Here is a 22,171-nt window from a genome sequence, read left to right as displayed (position 1 = left end):
CCATTTTACATCCTGACTAGCAGTGTAGGGCACTTCCAGTAGCTCCAGATCCTGGATAGCACTTGGTATTGTCAGTCTTTTAAATTTTAGCCATTCTAGTGGGTGTGTCGTAGTATCTCACTGTGTTTTATTTTGCATGTTCCTAGTGATTTTGAATATCTTATTGTGTGTTTGTTTGCCATTGATATATCTTCTTTGGTGAAGGGTCTGTGTCTTTTGCTTTTTATTTTATTTAGTTGTTTTCTTATTGAGTTGTAAGAGTTCTTTGTAAATTCTGGATACAAATTCTTTGTTACATATGTGGTTTACAAATGTTTTCTCCTCAGTGGTTTGCCTTTGTCATCTTCTTAACAGTGTCTTTTGAAAAACAAAACTTTTAAATTTTGATGAAGTCCAGTTTACATGTTTATCTTTCATGGTTCATGCTTCTTTTTTTTTATTTTTTGAATTTTATTTATTTTTTTATACAGCAGGTTCTTATCAGTTATCCATTTTATACCTATTAGTGTATACATGTCAATCTCAGTCTCCCAATTCATCCCACCACCACCATCCCCCATGCCACTTTCCCCACTTTGTGTGCATATGTTTGTTCTCTACATCTGTGTCTCTATTTCTGCCCTGAAAACCGGTTCATCTGTACCATTTTTCTAGGTTCCACATATATGCATTAATATATGATATTTGTTTTTCTTCTTCTGACTTACTTCACTCTGTATGACAGTCTTAGATCCATCCACGTCTCTACAAATGACCCAATTTCGTTCCTTCTTATGGCTGAGTAATATTCCATTGTATATATATACCACATCTTCTTTATCCATTCATCTGTCAGTGGGCATTTAGGTTGCTTCCATGACCTGGCTATTGTAAATACTGCTGCTGTGAACATTGGGGTGCATGTGTCTTTTTGAATTATGGTTTTCTCTAAGTATATGCCCAGTAGTGGGATTGCTGGGTCATATGGTAGTTATATTTTTAGTTTTTTAAGGAACCTCCATACTGTTCTCCATAGTGACTATCAATTTACATTCCCACCAACAGTGCAAGAGGGTTCCCTTTTCTCCACACCCTGTCCAGCATTTGTTGTTTGTAGATTTTCTGATGATGCCCATTGTAACTGGTGTGAGGTGATACCTCATTGTAGTTTTGATTTGCATTTCTCTAATGATTAGTGATGTTGAGCAGGTTTTCATGTGCTTCTTGGCCATCTGTATGTCTTCTTTGTAGAAATGTCTATTTAGGTCTTCTGCCTATTTTTGGATTGCGTTGTTTGTTTTTTTAATATTGAGCTGCATGAGCCATTTGTATATTTTGGAGATTAATCCTTTGTCCATTGATTCATTTGCAACTATTTTCTCCCATTCTGAGAGTTGTCTTTTCATCTTGTTTATAGTTTCCTTTGCTTTGCAAAAGCTTTTAAGTTTCACTAGGTCCAATTTGTTTATTTTTGTTTTTATTTCCATTACTCTAGGAGGTGGATCAAAAAAGGTCTTGCTGTGATTTATGTCAAAGAGTGTTCTTCCTATGTTTTCCTCTAAGAGTTTTATAGTGTCCAGTCTTACATGTAGGTGTCTAATCCATTTTGACTTTATTTTTGTGTATGGTGTTAGAGAGTGTTCTAATTTCATTCTTTTACATGTAGCTGTCCAGTTTTCCCAGCACCACTTATTGAAGATACTGCTTTTTCTCCACTGTATATCCTTGCCTCCTTTGTCATAGATTAGTTGACCATAGGTACGTGGGTTTATCTCTGGGCTTTCTGTCCTGTTCCATTGATCTTTATTTCTGTTGTTGTTCAAGTACCGTATTGTCTTGATAACCATAGCTTTGTAGTATAGTCTGACGTCAGGGAATCTGATTCCTCCAGCTCCGTTTTCTTCCCTCAAGACTGCTTTGGCTATTCGGGGTCTTTTATGTCTCCATACAAATTTTAAGATTTTTTGTTATAGTTCTGTAAAAAATGCCATTGGTAATTTCATAGGGATTGCATTGAATCTGTGGATTGCTTTGGGTAGTATAGTCATTTTCACAATATTGATTCTTCCAATCCAAGAACATGGTATATCTCTCCATCTGTTTGTATCATCTTTAATTTCTTTCATCAGTGTCTTAGCGTTTTCTGCATACAGGTGTTTTGTCTCCATAGGTAGGTTTATTCCTAGGTGGTTTTTTTTTTGGTACGCGGTCCTCTCAATGTTTTGGCCTCTCCCGTTGTGGAGCACGGGCTCCGGACGCACAGGCTCAGTGGCCGTGGCTCACGGGCCTATCCGCTCTGTGGCATGTGGGATCTTCCCAGACCGGAGCATGAACCTGTGTCTCCTGCATCGTCAGGCGGACTCTCAACCACTGCGCCACCAGGGAAGCCCATATTCCTAGGTATTTTATTCTTTTTGTTGCAGTGGTAAATGGGAGTGTTTCCTTAATTTCTCTTTCAGATTTTTCATCATTAGTGTATAGGAATGCAAGAGATTTCTGTGCATTAATTTTGTATCCTGCAACTTTACCAAAGTCATTGATTAGCTCTAGTAGTTTTCTGGTGGCATCTTTAGGATTCTCTATGTATAGCATCATGTCATCTGCAAACAGTGACAGCTTTACTTCTTTTCCAATTTGTATTCCTTTTATTTATTTTTCTTCTCTGATTGCCATGGCTAGGACTTCTAAAACTATGTTGAATAATAGTGGTGAGAGTGGACATCCTTGTCTTGTTCCTGATCTTAGAGGAAATGCTTTCAGTTTTTCACCATTGAGAATGATGTTTGCTGTGAGTTTGTCATATACGGCCTTTATTATGTTGAGGTGGGTTCCCTCTGTGCCCCCTTTCTGGAGAGTTTTTTTTATCATGAATGGGTGTTGAATTTTGTCAAAAGCTTTTTCTGCATCTATTGAGGTGATCATATGGTTTTTCTTCTTCAATTTGTTAATATGGTGTATCACATTGATTGATCGGCGTATATTGAAGAATCCTTGCATCCCTGGGATAAATCCCCCTTGATCATGGTGTATGATCCTTTTAATGTGTTGTTGGATTCTGTTTGCTAGTATTTTGTTGAGGATTTTTCCATCCATATTCATCAGAGATATTGGTCTATAATTTTCATTTTTTGTAGTATTTTTGTCTGGTTATGGTATCAGGGTGATGGTGGCCTCATAGAATGAGTTGGGAGTGTTCCTTCCTCTGCAATTTTTTGGAAGAGTTTGAGAAGCATGTGCGTTAGCTCTTCTCTGAATGTTTGATAGAATTCACCTGTGAAGCTATCTGGTCCAGGACCTTGTTTGTTGGAAGATTTTTAATCACAGTTTCAATTTCATTACTTGTGATTGGTCTGTTCATATTTTCTGTTTCTTGCTGGTTCAGTCTTGGAAGGTTATACCTTCCTAAGAATTTGTCCATTTCTTCCAGGATGTCCATTTTATTGGCATAGGGTTGCTTGTAGTAGTCTCTTAGGATGCTTTGTATTTTTGCGGTGTCTGGCAACTTGTTCTTTTTCATTTCTAATTTTATTGATTTGAGTTCTCTCCCTCCTTTTCTTGATGAGTCTGGCTAATGGTTTATCAATTTTGTTATCTTCTCAAAGAACCAGCTTTTAATTTTATTGATCTTTGCTATTGTTTTCTTTGTTTCTATTTCATTTATTTCTGCTCTGATCTTTATGATTTCTTTCCTTCTACTAACTTTGGATTTTGTTTGTTCTTCTTTCTCTAGTTTCTTTAAGTGTAAGATTAGATTGTTTATTTGAGATCTTTCTTGTTTCTTGACATGGGCTTGTATTGCTGTAAACTTCCCTGTTAGAACTGCTTTTGCTGCATCCCATCGGTTTTGGATCATCGTGTTTTCGTTGTTAATTTGTTTCTAGGTGTTGTTTGATTTCCTCTTTGATTTCTTCAGTGATCTCTTGGTTATTTAGTAACGTATTGTTTAACCTCCATGTATTTTTTGTGTGTTTTTTCCATTTTTTTCCCTGTAATTGATTTCTAATCTCATAGCATTATGGTCAGAAAAGATGCTTGATATGATTTCAGTTTTCATAAATTTACTGAGGCTTGATTTGTGACCCACGATGTGATCTATCCTGGAGAATGTTCCATGTGCATTTGAGAAGAAAGTGTTATCTGTTTTTGGATGGAATGTCCTATAAATATCAATTAAATCTGTCTGGTCTGTTGTATCATTTAAAGCTTGTGTTTCCTTAGTAATTTTCTGTTTGGATGATCTGTCCATTGGTGTAAAGTGAGGTGTTAAAGTCCCCCACTATTATTGTGTTACTGTCGATTTCCTCTTTTATAGCTGTTAGCAGTTGCCTTATGTATTGAGGTGCTCCTATGTTGGGAGCATATATATTTATAATTGTTATATCTTCCTCTTGGAATGATCCCTTGATCATTATGTAGTGTCCTTCCTTGTCTCTTGTAACTTTCTTTATTTTAAAATCTATTTTATCTGATATGAGTACTGCTACACCAGCTTTCTTTTGATTTCCATTTGCATGGAATATCTTTTTCCATCCCCTGCCTTTCAGTCTGTATGTGTCCCTAGGTCTGAAGTGGGTCTCTTGTAGACAGCATATATACGGGTCTTGTTTTTGTATCCATTCAGCGAGCCTGTGTCTTTTGGTTGGAGCATGTAATCCATTCATGTTGAAGGTAATTATCGATATGTATGTTCCTGTTACCATTTTATTAATTGTTTTGGGTTTATTTTTGTAGGTCCTTTTCTTCTCTTGTGTGTCCCACTTAGAGAAGTTCCTTTAGCATTTGTTGTAAAGCTGATTTTGGTGTTGCTGAATTCTCTTAGCTTTTGCTTGTCTGTAAAGCTTTTGATTTCTCCATCAAATGTGAATGAGATCCTTGCAGGGTAGAGTAATCTTGGTTGTAGGTTCTTCCCTTTCATCACTTTAAGTATATCATGCCACTCCCTTCTGGCTCATAGAGTTTCTGCTGAGAAATCAGCTGTTAACCTTATGGGAGTTCCCTTGTATGTTATTTGTTGTTTTTCCCTTGCTGCTTTCAATAATTTTTCTTTGTCTTTAAATTTTTGCCAGTTTGATTACTGTGTGTCTCAGTGTGTTTCTCCTTGGGTTTATCCTGTATGGGACTCTCTGCACTTCCTGGACTTGGGTGGCTATTTCCTTTCCCATATTAGGGAAGTTTTCGACTATAATCTCTTCAGATATTTTCTCTGGTCCTTTCTCTCTCTGTTCTCCTTCTGGGACCCTGATAATGCGAATGTTGTTATGTTTCATGTTGTCCCAGAGGTCTCTTAGGCTGTCTTCATGTCTTTTCATTCTTTTTTCTTTATTCTGTTCCACAGCAGTGAATTCCACCATTCTGTCTTCCAGGTCATTTATCCGTTCTTCTGCCTCAGTTATTCTGCTATTGATTCCTTCTAGTGTATTTTTCATTTCAGTTATTGTATTGTTCATCTCTGTTTGTTTGTTCTTTAATTCTTCTAGGACTTTGTTAAACATTTCTTGCATCTACTTGATCTTTGCCTCCATTCTTTTTCTGAGGTCCTGGATCATCTTCACTATCATTATTCTGAATTCTTTTTCTGGAAGGTTGCCTATCTCCACTTCATTTAGTTGTTTTTCAGGGGTTTTATCTTGTTCCTTCATCTGGTACCTAATCCTCTGCCTTTTCATCTTGTCTGTCTTTCTGTGAATGCGGTTTTTGTTCCACAGGCTGCAGGATTGTATTTCTTCTTGCTTCTGCTGTCTGCCCTCTGGTGGATGAGGCTATCTAAGAGGCTTGAGCAAGTTTCCTGATGGGAGGGACTGGTGGTGGGTAGAGCTCAATAAAACTTTAATCCACTTTTCTGCTGATGGGTGGCGCTGGGTTCCCTTTCTGTTGGTTGTTTGGCCTGAGGCTACCCAACATTGAAGCCTACCGGGCACTTTGGTGGGGCTAATGGTGAACTCTGGGAGAGCTCCAGGAGTACTTCCCAGAACTTCTGCTGCCAGTGTCCTTGTCCTCATGGTGAGACACAGCCACCCCGTGCCTCTATAGGAGACCCTCCAACACTAGCAGGTAGGTCTGGTTCAGTCTCCTACAGGGTCACTGCTCCTTCCCCTGGGTCCTGATGCACACACTACTTTGTGTGTGCCCTCCAAGAGTGGAGTCTCTGTTTCTCCCAGTCCTGTCAAAGTCCTGCAGTCAAATCCCGCTAGCCTTCAAAGTCTGATTCTCTAGGAATTCCTGCTCCCGTTGCTGGACCCCCAGGCTGGGAAGCCTGACATGGGGCCCAGAACCTTCACTCCAGTGGGTGGCCTTCTGTGGTATAAGTGTTCTCCAATTTGTGAGTCACCCACCCAGCAGTTATGGGATTTGATTTTATTGTGATTGTGCCCCTCCTACCATCTCATTGTGGCTTCTCCTTTGTATTTGGATGTGAGGTATGTTTTTTGGTGAGTTTCAGCGTCTTCCTGTTGATGATTGTTCAGCAGTTACTTGTGATTCCGGTGCTCTCACAAGAGAGAGTAAGCACACGTCCTTCTACTCCGCCATCTTGAACCAATCTCTCTGGTTCATGCTTCTTACGTCCTAAGAAATATTTGCAAAATCCAAGATCACAAAATTTTCTCTTAAGTTTTCTATAGGTAATCCATTTAGATCTGAGATTCATTTAGAGTAATTTTTTTAGAAGGTGTGAGGTAACAGTTGAAGTTCACTTTTTGGCAAATGGACCTCCAGTTGTTTCACTATCATTTACTGAAAAGACATTTCTACATTGAATTGCCTTGGGATCTTTGTAAAAAATGAAAGGACCATGTATGTGTGAATCTATTTGTGGACTCTATTCTTTTCCATTGATCTAAATATTTATCTTTACTAAAATACCACACTGTCTTAATTACTGCAGGTTTTCTAGTAAGTCATGAAGTTAGGTAGCGTAAGCCTTCCAAATTGGTTCATCTTTTTCAAAAGTTCCTTTGAGTATTCCAGGTCTTTTTCATTTTCACATATATTATTGAAGCTGCTTGTCACTTTCTACAACAAAGCCTACTAGAGTTTTGATTGGGATTGCATTGAATCTGTAGATTAATTTGGGGGAGACTTGACACATCTGAACAACATTTAATCTTTTGATGCATGAACATGGTATATCTCCCCATTCATTCAATTATTTAGATGTTTTTAAAATTCAGCAGTATTTTGTAGTTTTTCAGAGTGTGGGTAATGCACATACTTCAATAAATTAGTTAATATTTGTTAAAGTAGTTAATATTCTTTGATGCTATTGTAAATAGCAATTGAATTTGGTATATTGACCTTGTAAACCTACTTTGCTAAACTCACTTATTAGTTCTAGTAATTTGTATATTAGGATTTTCTAAATAGACACTAAATGATGTTTACATTAAAGATATTTTTACTTTTTCCTTACCTTTCTGTATGATATTTATTTTTCTTGCCTTGTTTCATTGGCTAGGACCTCTAGTACAGTGGCTGAATAGAAGCTGATGAGAGTGAACATCCTTGCCTTGCTTCTGGTATTGGGAAAACATATATTCTTTCACCATTGATATGACAACTATAGATTTTTTTGTAGATGCCTTTTAACAAGTTGAGGAAATTCCTTTATTTCCTAATTTGCTGAAAGTTTTTATCATGAATGAATGGATGAATTTTGTCAAATGCTTTTTCTACATCTATTGAGATTATACTGTGGTTTTTCTTTTTTATTCTGTTAATATGGTTAATTACACTGATTTCATTTTTTTGAACCTTAAACTAATCTTGCATTCCTGGAATAAACCCTACTTGGTCATGGTGTATTTTACAATACTCACGCTAACATCTCTAGTTAGTACAGACTCCACAAGTTTAAGGGTGCAGTCCCCAACATGACTGCCCTCACTACAGTTGCCAGATGCAAGTTTAAGAGTCCCCAGGCCACCCACGTTTATGACCAACTGACTACAAATTTAGGTGTTCCCACAATCCCCTCAGGTTCAGTAGTTCAATAGAACTACTCATGAAACTCAGGAAAGTGCTATACTTACGATTACAGGTTTTATTATAAATAATACAAATCACGACCAGCCAAATGAAGGGATGCATAGGGTGAGGTCCTGGAGAATCCTGGGCATGGAGCTTCTGTGTCCTGTCCGTGTACTATCAGGATACATTACCCTGCTGGCAGATTGATGTGTTCACCAACCAGGAAGCTCACCTGAACCTTGGATTCTAGAGTTTTTATTTCCATATCATTATGTAGTCACAGTTGATTGAATCATTCACCATGTGATTGAACTCTCTAGTGACCCTCCTCTCCCCAGAGGTTGGCTGGTATCAGTTGCTCAAAGCCTGAATCCTCTAATTACATGGCTGGTCTTTCTGGCATGACCAGTCCAATTTAAGTCATCTCCCTAGCATAAACTCAAGAGTGGTCCAAGAGCCCACCATGAATAACAGAAGACACTCCTATAACTGAGGAAATTCCAAGGTGTCCTAAGCTCTGTCCCAGGAAATTGGGACAAAGACCAGACAAGTTTTTTATTGTAAAACTGATAGTTTCTATAAATTTGCTAATATTTTCTCAAGAATTTTTGTGTCTGTGTTCTTGAGGGAATAGTAGTCTGTGGTTTTGTTTTGTTTTGTTTTTCAATGTAAGTTCTTTGTCAGGTTTTGGTATCAGGGTAATACTGGCCTCAAAATGAATTGGGAAATATTTCCATTTCCTTTATATTTTGAAATATGTTCTGTAGAATTAGTATTATTTATTCCCTAAATGCTTGGTAAAATTTGCCAATGAATACTTCTGGGCCTGGAGTTTTTTTGTGGGCAGGTTGTTTTTTGTTGTTGTTGTTGTTCTCGCTAATTTTTTCCTTGCTCTTATGGCACCATGACTTTTTTTTTTTTAACATTTTTATTGGAGTATAATTGCTTTACAATGGTGTGTTAGTTTCTGCTTTATAACAAAGTGAATCAGTTATATATATACACATGTTCCCATATCTCTTCCCTCCTGCGTCTCCCTCCCTTCCACCCTTCCTATCCCACCCCTCTAGGGGGTCACACACCACCTAGCTGATCTCCTTGTGCTACGCGGCTGCTTCCCACTAGCTATCCACTTTACTCTTGGTAGTGTATATATGTCCATGCCACTCTCTCACCTCGTCACAGCCTCCCCGTCCCCCTCCCCATATCCTCAAGTCCATGCTCTAGTAGGTCTGTGTCTTTATTCCTGTCTTACCCCTAGGTTCTTCATGACCTTTTTTTTTTTTCCTTAGATTCCATATATATGTGTTAGCATACGGTATTTGTTTTTCTCCTTCTGACTTACCTCACTCTATATGACAGACTCTAGGTCCATCCACCTCACCACAAATAACTCAATTTCGTTTCTTTTTATGGCTGAGTAATATTCCATTGTATATATGTGCCATATCTTCTTTATCCATTCATCTGTTGATGGACACTTAGGTTACTTCCACGTCCTGGCTATTGTAAATAGAGCTGCAATGAACATTTTGGTACATGACTCTTTTTGAATTATGGTTTTCTCAGGATATATGCCCAGTAGTGGGATTGCTGGGTCGTATGGTAGTTCTATTTGTAGTTTTTTAAGGAACCTCCATGCTGTTCTCCATAGTGGCTGTATCAATTTACATTCCCACCAACAGTGCAAGAGTGTTCCCTTTTCTCCACACCCTTTCCAGCATTTATTGTTTCTAGATTTTTTGATGATGGCCATTCTGACCGGTGTGAGATGATATCTCATTGTAGTTTTGATTTGCATTTCTCTAATGATTAATGATGTTGAGCATTCTTTCATGTGTTTGTTGGCAATCTGTATATCTTCTTTGGAGAAACGTCTATTTAGGTCTTCTGTTTGTGGGCAGGTTTTTGATTATGAATGCAATTTCTGTAATAGATGCAAGGCTGACACTAACTCTCTATTTCTTCTTGAGTTAGTTTTGATAATTTGTATCTTTCAAGAAATTTGTCCATTTCATCTACATGTTGAATTTATTGGCATAAAGCTGTTCATAATATTCTCTTATCCTTTTAATGTGTGTAGTATCTGTAGTGATGTGCTCTCTTTTGTTCCTGATATTAGTTATTTTTTTTGTGTTCGTAATTTTTGCCTTTTTTCTGCATCAGTTTTAGAAAAGTTTATCCATTTTACTGCGTTTTTTTTTTAAAGTCAACTTTTGGTTTTATTGATACTCTCTGTTGTTTCCTGTCTTCTATTTTGTTTATTCCTGTTCTTGGCTTTATTATTTCTTCCTCTACTTCAGAGTTTGTCAACCCCAGCACTATTGACATTTTGGGCCAGATAATTCTGTTTTGAGCATCATTGGATGTTTCGCAGCATCCCTGGCCTCTCCTCACAAAACACCAGTAGTGTCTCCCTGGTGTGATAACCAAAAATGTCTCCAGATGTGGCCAAATATCTTCTGGTGGGAAAAATAGCCCACACAGTTGAGATCCATTGCCCACCTTCTTTTGGTTTACTTTGCTTTTTTTCTACCTTCTAAAGGTGGAAGGCATTGATTTTGGACTCCATCACTGCCCCCTACCCCAACATAAGGATTTAAAGCTAGAAATATTTTTCTCTAAACACTGCTTTAGCTGCATGCCACAAATTTTGAAATGTTGTATTTCTTTATCATCCAGCTGAAGATACTTTGTTTTCTTTGTGATTTGTTCTTTAACCTGTGACTTCTTATTTCCTTTTCTATTTCATTGGGCTTAATTTGCTCTTCTTTTTGTAGCTTCTCAAGGTGAAAGTTAGACCATAGATTTTTAACTTTGTTTTTTATACTAACAGAAGAATTTAAAGCTAAACATTTCTAAGTACTGCTTTAGATACATCCAACAAATTTTGACATGTTGTGTTTTCATTATCATTCAGTTCAGAATATTTTCTGATTTCTTTGTCATTTTTCTTTGATTTGTCGCTTATTTTCCAAATATTGCTATTTTCCTAGTTATCTTATTGTTACTGATTTCTAACTCTATTGTGCTTAGAGAACTTACTCTGTATGATTTTTTTTTTTTTTTTTTTTTTTTTTTTTTGGCTGTGTCGGGTCTTCGTTTCTGTGCGAGAGCTTTCTCTAGTTGTGGCAAGTGGTGGCCACTCTTCATCGCGGTGCGCGGGCCTCTCACTATTGCGGCCTCTCTTGTTGCGGAGCACAGGCTCCAGACGCGCAGGCTCAGCAGTTGTGGCTCACGGGCCTAGTTGCTCCGCGGCATGTTGGATCTTCCCAGACCAGGGCTCGAACCCGTGTCCCCTGCATTAGCAGGCAGATTCTCAACCACTGCGCCACCAGGGAAGCCCTCTGTATGATTTTAGTACTTAAATTTATTGAAAATTATGCTTTACAAAGTGCATAACTTAGGGACGTTTATGTAATATATCAAAAGATTTACCAGAGACAAATTAGAGTGTTTGCTGTTTTTGAAATAAGAATTGATTTTTACTGAATTTGATTCATGTGTAATTTTTTCATTTTTTCTTGTTTATTGAAAATGTACATACAGAAAAGTGTATAAATCCTAAGTGTATAGCTCGATGAATTTTCACAAAGGTGAAGAAATAAAATATTACAGACTTACTGTCAACCCTACCTGAGGTAACTACAGTCTTCTTTTGATACCATTAGTTTTGCCAGTTTTTAACTTTATACGAATGGGGTTATGCAGTGTGTATTTTTGTATCTGCCATTTTTCATTCAGCACTATGTTGAAATTTTGAAAATTCATCCATGTTATTGCATAATAGTTCATTCTCAGGGCTCTATAGTATTACATTATATCAATATGAATGTTCCACAATTTATTCATCCATCCTACTATTGATGGACATTTGAATTTCCAGTTTTGGGCTAGTATGAAAAGAATGTGTATTCTCTTGTATGTCCTTTGGTGAGCATATTTATGTATATTAGTTTGGTGTATGCCTCTGAGGGAAAATGCTGAATCATAAGGTATGCATATATTCAGCTTTGATAGTAAGTTTTAAGAAAAACTTATTAATTGTAGTTATTGTTATGCATCCTGTTTAGACACTTGCTTTTTTGTGGTCTTAGTTATTGTGGTGGGTTTTTTTGTTATTGTTATGGAAGAAGTAGTACGTTTCTTATGAGGCATTTTTCCTAAAAGTGCAGTATTCAAGTTTTACTGTCTTTAATGTTTTTTTTAAAATATGTACTTGTGATAGAAATAAATGTACAAAACTACTTCTTTGAAAGAATTACTTTATTGGCAATAAGCATGATTTTCTTTTATTACAGTGTTCTTCAAACTTTATTGACCACTTTATTATATACCACTAGCAGCAAAAAACTACTGTATACCTAATATATTTGTATGTGTTGATAATTGTATACATGTATCACTGTACTAATATTTTATAAATATAGAATAAAGTTTAAGAAGAAGAATAAACATAAATAGAAGTTTCACTATTCAACCAATTCTTTTTCAACCCCTTTAGGTATATACTTTAGAGACCCCCTGCTCTAATAAAGCTGAATTTTAAGCTTTAGGATACAGTTAGAAAATATTCATTTAGCATCATAGAATGTGTTCTTTTCATTGTGTGGAGGACAACATCCACTAGGCACTTTAGGATTAGAAAATAAGTGAAATGAAAATGTTAACAAATTAGGGGTTGGCTCATTAATCCAACAAAGATAGAAGTCTTTTCTTTTGTTGGAAGAGAATATTAATTCTGGGAATGGGGGCTTTTATTTTCCTTCCATGGTGGTACTACTCTTGAGCCAAATGGTACAATTTTGTGCAGTTTCAATTCTACGCTTCATTTCATTGACTGCCACCAAACTGCACCCTAAAGAATTAAAAGTTTACATATTAAAGCAGTGTTGTAGTCAGTGAAAAATCACAGATTTGGTTGAGATAATGACTCCCACTCAAGCAGAGAATACGTTAGCATGTCTCTTAAAGGGATAGTATTTGCGAAAAAGATTACTGTGATTTGATGATAAAATTATAGAAATGTCTTTATCCCTGTCCTTGGAAGTTGTTAAGCATTCAGAGTAAGAGTGTCTGAAAGGAAGACAGTTCATAGTGTTTGTTCTCAGAGGTGTATTTTTGTTTGGAGAAGAAAAGTGTGCTAACCAGATGGATTATTCAGAACATCTCAGCTTTATAGGGAATTTATCATAATGGGTTATTTTAATGGCATATTATTGGAAGGGTTTGGTCAGGCACATAGGCTCAGGGAAGCAAAGAGGTTGTTTCTGAGTGTGCTAGGATGTGATGCGTTCAACTTCTCTGTTTGCCAGCACTGTTTGGATCGTTATTTTCTGCGTGTACGTATAATTAGACGTCATACCTTAAATCTTATACTGTCCTCACAGCCGACTAAATGATCAAAAGACCTGTCTTTTCCTTCAGTTTCTTTTTTAATCATTATGGTTGGTTGGTTGTTTCTAGGCTAATTCCAAGTGTTACTAAGAACCTCTCAATTTGTTGCCCCATGCAATATGTTTAACATTGTTTTAGGTAGTATATTTTCAGTCTTGTTAAAAATAATAAGAATATTTACAGTGGCTAACATTTACTGAATACTTACTAGGTGCTGATGCTTTTACATTATTCTCTGATTCTCACAGTAACCCAGCCAAGGCATGTGGTATTATTCCAGTTTTACAAACGAGAAAACTGTTAATTAGAGAGGTTAAATAATTTGTTCAAAGTTCCACAGCTAATGTGAGTGATAGGGCTAATATTTAAACTCAGGGCTTTTTTCCATTTTTGTTCTCTGGTTTTGCTTTGCACTTCACAACTCTGCTTGTTTGCTTGTGCTATATCCTTTCCACTTGGAATGTCTTCTCCCTACTAGGTCTGGTTTCTAGTAGTAGCAAATGTACTCATCATGTAAGCCGCAGACCAAATGTCGTCCCCTTTTCTAAAGCCCCATTTTCTGATAGCCCCATTTGTAAGTAAACTCTGCATCCTTTAAACTCTCACAACACTTTGTACCTTTCTTAATATATTTGTTTTGCCTTGAGTTATAATTATTCCTGTAAATGTCTTAATCTACCAGCTAGAGACTGTCTCTGATTCCTTGCAGCTTAAGACAATTTTGAACATTGAAGATATGCAGTATTTGTTGACTTGATATTAGAGGCAAAAAAGTCATCAAAATAGGAGTAAATGCTACTGATGCATTTTTTAAAAATTGGAAGAATACGGCAATATGATAAAGATTAGTACATATGTGATCATTTTTGCTTCTTGGTATTTGGAAATCTTGTTAAATTTTACTAGTGGTATAACTAGATATGGCATACATTTTCTGGTTTGGTGGAAAAGTTCATATACTTAGCTATCATTTTATATTTTTTAAGAAGATAATAAAGAAAAATCTGAGAGAGTTGGGAAGAACCTGCTGTTTTAATTTTGTTCACAGCAGTGGTTCAGATTATGTTCTTTTGGTGTAAGCTTTGATAGTAGGCTCAATATAATGCTGGAATTCAGCAATTGGTTATCTTTGGATATATATCTTTTTTTTTTTTTTTTTTTTTCGGTACGTGGGCCTCTCACTGCTGTGGCCTCTCCCGTTGCGGAACACAGGCTCCGGACGCACAGGCTCAGCGGCCATGGCTCACGGGCCCAGCCGCTCCGCCACGCGTGGGATCCTCCTGAACTGGGGCACGAACCCGCGTCCTCTGCATCGGCAGGCGGACTGCCAACCACTGTGCCACCAGGGAAGCCCGGATATATATCTTTTGCATTTAGGGCCATATGTGGAATACCAAACTGTTTGAAATAAGTATACGGTGCATAGTCTTCGTCTCTCTAAATAGATTATTTCCATTTATTACTTACTGTAGTATTTCTTTTTTTTTTTCTCTGCTTCTCTCTCTCTTTTAAATTAATTAATTATTTTTTAAATTTTTTGGCTGCGTTGGGTCTTCGTTGGGCTTTCTCTAGTTGCGGCAAAGGTGGGGGCTACTCTTCGTTGCGGTGTGCGGGCTTCTCATTGCAGTGGCTCCTCTTGTGGAGCATGAGCTCTAGGCACACGGGCTTCAGTAGTTGTGGCTCATGGGCTCTAGAGCACAGGCTCAGTAGTTGTGGCACATGGGCTTAGTTACTCCAAGGCATGTGGGATCTTCCCGGACCAGGGCTCGAACCCATGTCCCCTGCATTGGTAGGCGGATTCTTAACCAGTGCGCCACCAGGGAAGTCCCCTTACTATAGTATTTCATTGTTTTTGTTTTACTTGTTCTGAGTTTTCTTCTCAGATTAAGGCAATTAAACCAAAACTTACTAAGAGGGGGTGGGTGGGATATTTTATTATTGATCACACGTTCAAATTTTGGACAATATTTTTTTGCTTTAAATCTCTTTCAAATACACCTTTTCCCTCTTCTAACTTATTGATTTACTTTGACATTTCATTCGAACAACAAAGAACTTAAACCTTTTAATAAATACTTATATGTGGTAGAGATTCGGTTGTAATTTATTGAGTTTTGAAGTCTGAGTCTGTGTTATACTGAAAGTGCTGTGTTTTTATTGTTTCTCCCATCTGAGTCATATATATCCTTGCCATTAATTTGTCTGAACTCTTAAAGCATCCTGAGATTTTTTTTTACATCTCGAGAGAGAGAGAGAGATGTTCTCTTATTAAGATAATCTCTTGAAAATGAACATCAAACTACAATGAGGTATCACCTCACACCAGTCAGGATGGCCATCATCAAAATATCTACAAACAGGGGCTTCCCTGGTGGCGCAGTGGTTGAGGGTCCGCCTGCCGATGCAGGGGACACGGGTTCGTGCCCCGGTCCGGGAGGATCCCACATGCTGCGGAGCGGCTGGGCCCGTGAGCTGTGGCTGCTGGGCCTGTGCATCCGGAGCCTGTGCTCCACAATGGGAGAGGCCGCAACGGTGAGAGGCCCGCGTACCGCAAAAAAAGAAAAAAATTTACAAACAGTAAATGCTGGAGAGGGTGTGGAGAAAAGGGAACCCTCTTGCACTGTTGGTGGGAATGTAAATTGGTACAACCACTATGGAGAACAGTATGGAGGTTTCTTAAAAAACTAAAAATAGAACTACCATACAACCCAGTAATCCCACTACTGGGCATATACCCTGAGAAAACCACAATTCAAAAAGAGTCATATACCACAGTGTTCATTGCAGCTCTATTTACAATAGCCAGGACATGGAAGCAAACTAAGTGTCCATCGACAGGTGAATGGATAAAGAATATGTGGTATATATATATACAATGGAATATTACTCAGCCATAAAAAGAAACGAAATTGAGTTATTTGTAGTGAAGTAGATGGAAATAGAGTCTGTCATATAGAGTGAAGTAAGTCAGAAAGAGGAAAACAAATACCGTATGCTAACACATATATTAGGAATCAAAAAAAAATGGTTCTGAAGAACCTAGGGGCAGGACAGGAATGAAGATGCAGACGTAGAGAATGGACTTGAGGACATGTGGAGGGGGAAGGGGAAGCTGGGACAAAGTGAGAGAGTGGCGTGGACATATATACACTACCAAATGTAAAATAGATAGCTAGTGGGAAGCAGCCACATAGCTCAGGGAGATCAGCTCTGTGCTTTGTGACCACCTAGAGGGGTGGGATAGGGAGGGTGGGAGGGAGACGCAAGAGGGAGGAGATATGGGGATATATGTATATGTAGAGCTGATACGCTTTTTTATAAAGCGGAAACTAACACACCATTGTAAAGCAATTATACTCCATTAAAGATGTTTAAGAAAAAATGAACATCAGTCTTTTTCATCCTGTGTCACTTGGACCTTATGAAACTGCTAAGAAAGCAAAAGGTGGACAGTAGACAGTAATTCAAAGAAGGCTTTTGGCTCTTGAACTAAGACAGTGGGTAAAATTTCCACAAATTATGAGACTGACAAAAATATTGTTAAAATTAAGAAATTTGATTATTAAATATCCATTAAAATAATAAATCAGATTAAAGTAATCAGTAATATAATAATCTGAAGGCTTTTGACATTAACCAGAATATATTAAATGCTTAAAGTTTCAGTTCTGATGACAGGAACTTAAATTTTCCTTTATAAAATTCCATTATTGTTAATGCCAAACTATTGTAAAAATAATACGTTTATTCAAGAGAACTGAGTATAACATAATTCTAATAGTAGCTAACTTTAGGTAGAGTTTGTTATATTTTGATGTTCAACATAAATTTGTTTATTCCTCATAACAATCATATGAGGCAAGTACTGTTATTTTTCCTATTTCGTAGATGAGAAAACTGAGCACAGAGAAATGAAGGGACTTTTAAAAGGCCACACAATACTTGAACCCAGTCAGTCAGGCCTTAGAGTCTGTGCCCTTAACCTCTCTACAGTATTGCTTGTCACTGAGTGGTTAAGAACTTGGGGTTTGGAGTAACAAAGACGTGGGCTTAAATCATGGCTGCAACTTATATTCTTGGGACAAGAGCATGTCTCTTTACCTCTCTGAGCCTCAGTATTCTTGTTTATAAAATGAGGGTTGTTTGGAGGATAAAATGAGGTAATGTATGTTAACTGTTTAGCAGACACTCAGCTTGTTCAATAGATGGTAAGTATTATTGTAACAAATACTAAAAAGTAAAATGAAAAAAGTCACAAACGGAAGACTTTGTTAGCATTTTGAGGTGTATCCTCCCAGTCTTTTAAACATGTGTTTTTTATTTTATTAATATATTTTCTTCTGTTCATGTTATTTTTTTCCCTTGTATAACTTTTTTTGGTTTATGTTTCACATTCAAGGAAAGAAGGCTTGAATTTGTCTGTATCACTTAGCAATAAGACAAGCCTGTTTCAGCTTCTGTGGTGGCCAAAACTTTTTCTCTCCCTATGTTTAGGAGTAGGTAAGTGGAGATAGAAGAGGACACGGAAGTACATATACCTTTTTTTTAAACAAAAAAAATGGGATTATGTTTGAATTAAAATTTCTAATATGATGTCTACAAATCAGTAAAACGTAGGACCCTAGAAGTAGGCAAGAGAATACTTGCTAGTATCAATTTTATCAAAAATGACAATGAGATCCTAATTTCAAAATATTTAGAGTTGTTAACTGAAAACAGTATACCTGAATGAACAGTCTTAATGAACATAGACTATTTCTTCTTGATGAGTGAGATAGATAGAAGTCTGACCATGTATTGCATTGTTAAATAAATTAACTGGGTGAATTTATTTAGCAGTACCTAAGCTAATCCCCCTTTCTATAGCCTCAGCAACAAAACATGGCTAATACTCTTTTTTTCCCCCTTTTTTCCTCCCTTTTAGGTCTACACACAATGAGCTGGAAAAGAATCGGTGAGTCAGTGATGAGGTGCAGCTTTCATATATGTTAAAAAGCAAACTCAATATTTGACCTGTGAAAATATATTGCATATGTAGTTATAACTTTTTTACATGTGTAACATATCATGGTTCTGATATATGTGTATTCTCTCCAAAAAGTAGTCCGCTTACGCTATCTAAACTGGAAGACATAAATATACTCTTAAGTTTATTTGAATTTTGAGTTTATGTTGAGCGTTCTTTATTTCTGTCTCAACGGGTTAATTTTGATAGGTTCATGGCTTAAATATGGTCTTGCTAAAGGATTAGGTTTCTGTAATGGAGCTAATAACTATTATGGGAAATTGTAGGATATTGAATTTCTCTTTCTTTGCAGTTCATTCATTCATTCATTCATGCATTCAACAAATCTTTATCTTGCACCATCTATATGTCAGTGCCAGGCAGGCGTAATGCTTTACATAGTAAATACAAGAATGTGTAAGGCAGTTTCTGACCTTAAGGGATTTATAGCTTCCTGGGAGAGAAAGATAAGTAATTAAAATACTGTATAGTGTGGTAAGTATGATGATACTGTATAGTGTGGTAAGTATGATGATGGAGAAGCAGAGGATGCTGAAAGATCATTTTTGAAGGTCACCTGATTCTCTCTTGAGGGAGTCTTAGAAGACTTTCCAGAGGATAGTGAGCACTGTTTGTTGAGGAGACTGCAAGAGGTTCAGTATGAGTATAAAAGATGGTAGCATGAGGCAGGCCAGGCCAGATGTTGACAATTATGCTGAAGAGTTTGGACTTTTTCTGAGAGCAGTAAGCAGTTGAATGATTTTAAAGTGGGTTGTCATATGATCATATTTGGGTTTTGGAAAGATCACTTTGGCTACAGTATAAAGAATTGGCTGATTGGCAGAAGGGATCTCAGAGACAAGAAAACTCTTTGGAGGCCATTGGAAGCCTCCAAGGTAAGAGATGATGGTAGCCATTGGAGATAGAAGTAGACAGAATAAAGAAATAGTATGGAATATAATCAATAGAAATTGGTGATTAGTTGGCTATGGAAGGTTAAGTTTTAGATTGTATTATCATTTACTAAAAAAAGGAATGTAGGAAGAGGACAAGTTTGGGGGAGAAGATGAGGATTGAATAACTAAATATTCTCTTTTTGGTACGGAGGTTAAAGTAATAAGCAACAAACTGGAATTGTTTATATTAGCCGTTTTTTAAATTATATAAGTTTCAGATGTACAGCACTGTAATTCGACATCTGTATGCACTAAAAAGTGACCACCATACAGTTGACCACCTTCATCCATTGCACCCTGCCCCACAACCTCCTTCCCCTCTGGTAACCAGTAATCTGTTCTCTGTATCTATAGGTTTGTTTTTTTTGTTTTGTTTTGTTTTTTTAGATTCCACGGACAAGTGAAATCATAGGTATTTGTCTTTCTCTGTGTGGCTTATTTCACTTAGCATATACCTTCAAGGTCCATTCATGTTGTCACCAATGGCAGAATTTCATTCTTTTTTATGGCTGAGTAGGATTCCCTTGTGTGCATGTATGTGTGTGTGTGTGTGTGTGTGTGTGTATACACACACACATGCCACATCATCCATTAATCCATTGATAGACACTTAGGTTATTTCCATATCTTTACTACTGTAGATAATGCTGCAATGAACATAGGGGTGCATATATCTTTTCAAATCACTGTTTTCCTGTTCTTTGGATAAATACCCAGAAGTAGAATAGCTGGATGTACCACCCATTTTTGACATACAAGATCTCTATGACCTTCAACTTTTTGTCCTGCCCTTTTTTAAATAGCAGGGCCCTTACATATTGACTAACCTAACTGCCTCACTGCAGATGAATTTAAATGTCAAATCCTCTTGAAGAGGCTTAGCATTTTCCTCCAGGCTGACTTAGTGGCTTTTACCACTTTATTTGCACAATGCTCTGTTCACATCTCCTACTGTAAAACTTAATCAGGTAGTCTTATAATTATCTGTTTATATGTCTCTTTCTGCCAAATGACTATGACTACCTCAAAGGTAGGGATTCTGTTTTGTTCAGTTTTGTATTCTTGGTGTCTAGCATTTGATGCATGTATAGTAGATGGTAGCTTTAATACTGAATGAAGGATAAAACTGGAGCAAAGTTCAGTGGTCTAGTCAAAAATGTTTTGCTAGTTTGAGGCAAAGCAGTTTGGCAGGAAATGTTTTAAAGAGTCTTTTCTGTCTTATATTTCTAGTATATTAAAGGAAGTATCCGGCTAGTTTAAACATGGCAAAAGGACTAAGAAATAACAGCTTTGAAGATACTAAAAATAAAACCTTCTCTTGACCTTTAGAGCACAGAGTGTATTTTTGGGCCATATGTTTTAAATACTGGTAAACATGTGGCTTTTATAATTATTTCACCCACATGAATGTGGCCCTTGAGAGACCCTCATTGGAAATCTAGCAAAAACCTTTGTTTAACACGAGAGTAAAGAGACTGTTTAGTAAAGTATTTGGAATTGAGCTTTTAAAACCTTTGAGTAAACTTCATTCAATGCATTCTGTATATCAGTTCTGACTTATTGATAACCTTATCACCCATAGTATTACTTTGATATGCCCTGTAACTTGTTTAATCTCATATTTGTCTATAGCACTGGAGTAGCATGTGTGGCTTTTATCACCTGGACTGTACCTGATCTCTGCTCTCTCCAGTGAAGGCTTTTTGTTCCCATTTTATTTACTTACGTCTAAGACTTTCTGGCTGGTTTCCTACCCTACCTCTCTTAAGGCATGGTTCAGTTATCCTTTTCTGTCCTCTTCTGATAGTCCTAGATGTCTTTATTTCTCAAATTATGTCTTCTCCTCTCTCCCGTCTTCCCTCCTGTTCTTTCGTCCTCCCTCCCTCTCTTCTTTGAGGTTGAAAGGTAATATAGAATTAACCTTTCCAAGATATATTTGTTTTTAAAAGGGATATTTATCAATATAAATAAATTTCTAATTTAGTGGAATGTGTCAGAGGATGAGTGTTAAAGGAAGAATACAATTGAATAACCTATACTCCACTTCTGAAAAGTGGATCTAACAAGAAAACAAATATTGGTAGACACAGGATGATTTAAAGGGAGGGGTGGGGGGATGTTTTAGCCAAAGAGCAGGAAAGCAGCACAAGAATATTTTTAATATTTAAGCCTGTATTGCTATTACACTTTTTAGGCCCCCACCCAGTTCTATTTAATGATCCTTTTTTCTAAGGCACTGTTTTTATTTGACATATTAAATAAAAAGTTAACGTAGATTTGGCATCCTTTAAAATAAATAGAATTTTGGCTTTACCTTTCATTTGCTTTTGAGTGTGAGCTTATATGAGGAAAGTAATTCACTGTCAAAAGAGTGATTTGATTTTGTTTTCATTCTGAAAACATATCCCTGAAGCAAGTCATATTTTTGAAATTTTGCTGCTCTACATACAATATGTTCATATCAAAAGTTTTTTTAAAAAGCTTAGTTCTAAAATCTTGCATATAAAGCTACTCCAAGTTAGTGGGGTTTTTTTACTGGGGCAATGCAGTGAGAATTAGAGTAGATGATTTTAAATTGTTAGTGAAAGACAGAGTAATTCCAAATGGCTATCATTTTTTTTTAATTTATCTATTTATTTATTTACTTTTGGCTGAGGTGGGTCTTTGTTGCTGCTTGCGGGCTTTCTCTAGTTGCAGCGAGCGGGGGCTACTGTTCATTGCGGTGCGCGGGCTTTTCATTGTGGTGGCTTCTCTTTGTTGCGGAGCACGGCCTCTAGGCACACGGTAGTTGTGGTACTTCAGTAGTTGTGGCTTCAGTAGTGGTACTTCAGTAGTTGTGACTCTCTGGCTCAGTAGTTGTGGCTCGTGG

The 22,171-nt window shown here is 37.0% G+C and overlaps 1 protein-coding gene across 3 annotated transcripts in view; it reads left to right on the top strand.

The window, feature by feature from the left end:
• The window catches only part of MXI1 (MAX interactor 1, dimerization protein), a 97,798-nt gene that overhangs the window by 31,461 nt on the left and 44,166 nt on the right, over positions 1-22,171 (top strand). For 2 of the 3 annotated variants that reach the window (XM_019939973.3, XM_033842603.2), the window contains exon 3: positions 18,266-18,295. The exons of the other annotated variant lie outside the window; for it this stretch is intronic. In XM_019939973.3, coding sequence (XP_019795532.1) covers positions 18,266-18,295 — 30 coding nt within the window. The remainder of the gene's footprint in view (positions 1-18,265; positions 18,296-22,171) is intronic. 3 annotated transcript variants of the gene reach the window in all.

The sequence above is a fragment of the Tursiops truncatus genome, chromosome 16 (genome assembly GCF_011762595.2).
Source record: "Tursiops truncatus isolate mTurTru1 chromosome 16, mTurTru1.mat.Y, whole genome shotgun sequence".
Lineage (NCBI taxonomy): Eukaryota > Metazoa > Chordata > Mammalia > Artiodactyla > Delphinidae > Tursiops > Tursiops truncatus.
Note: the sequence above shows the minus strand (reverse complement) of the source record. Positions and strands in the feature narration are given on the sequence as shown.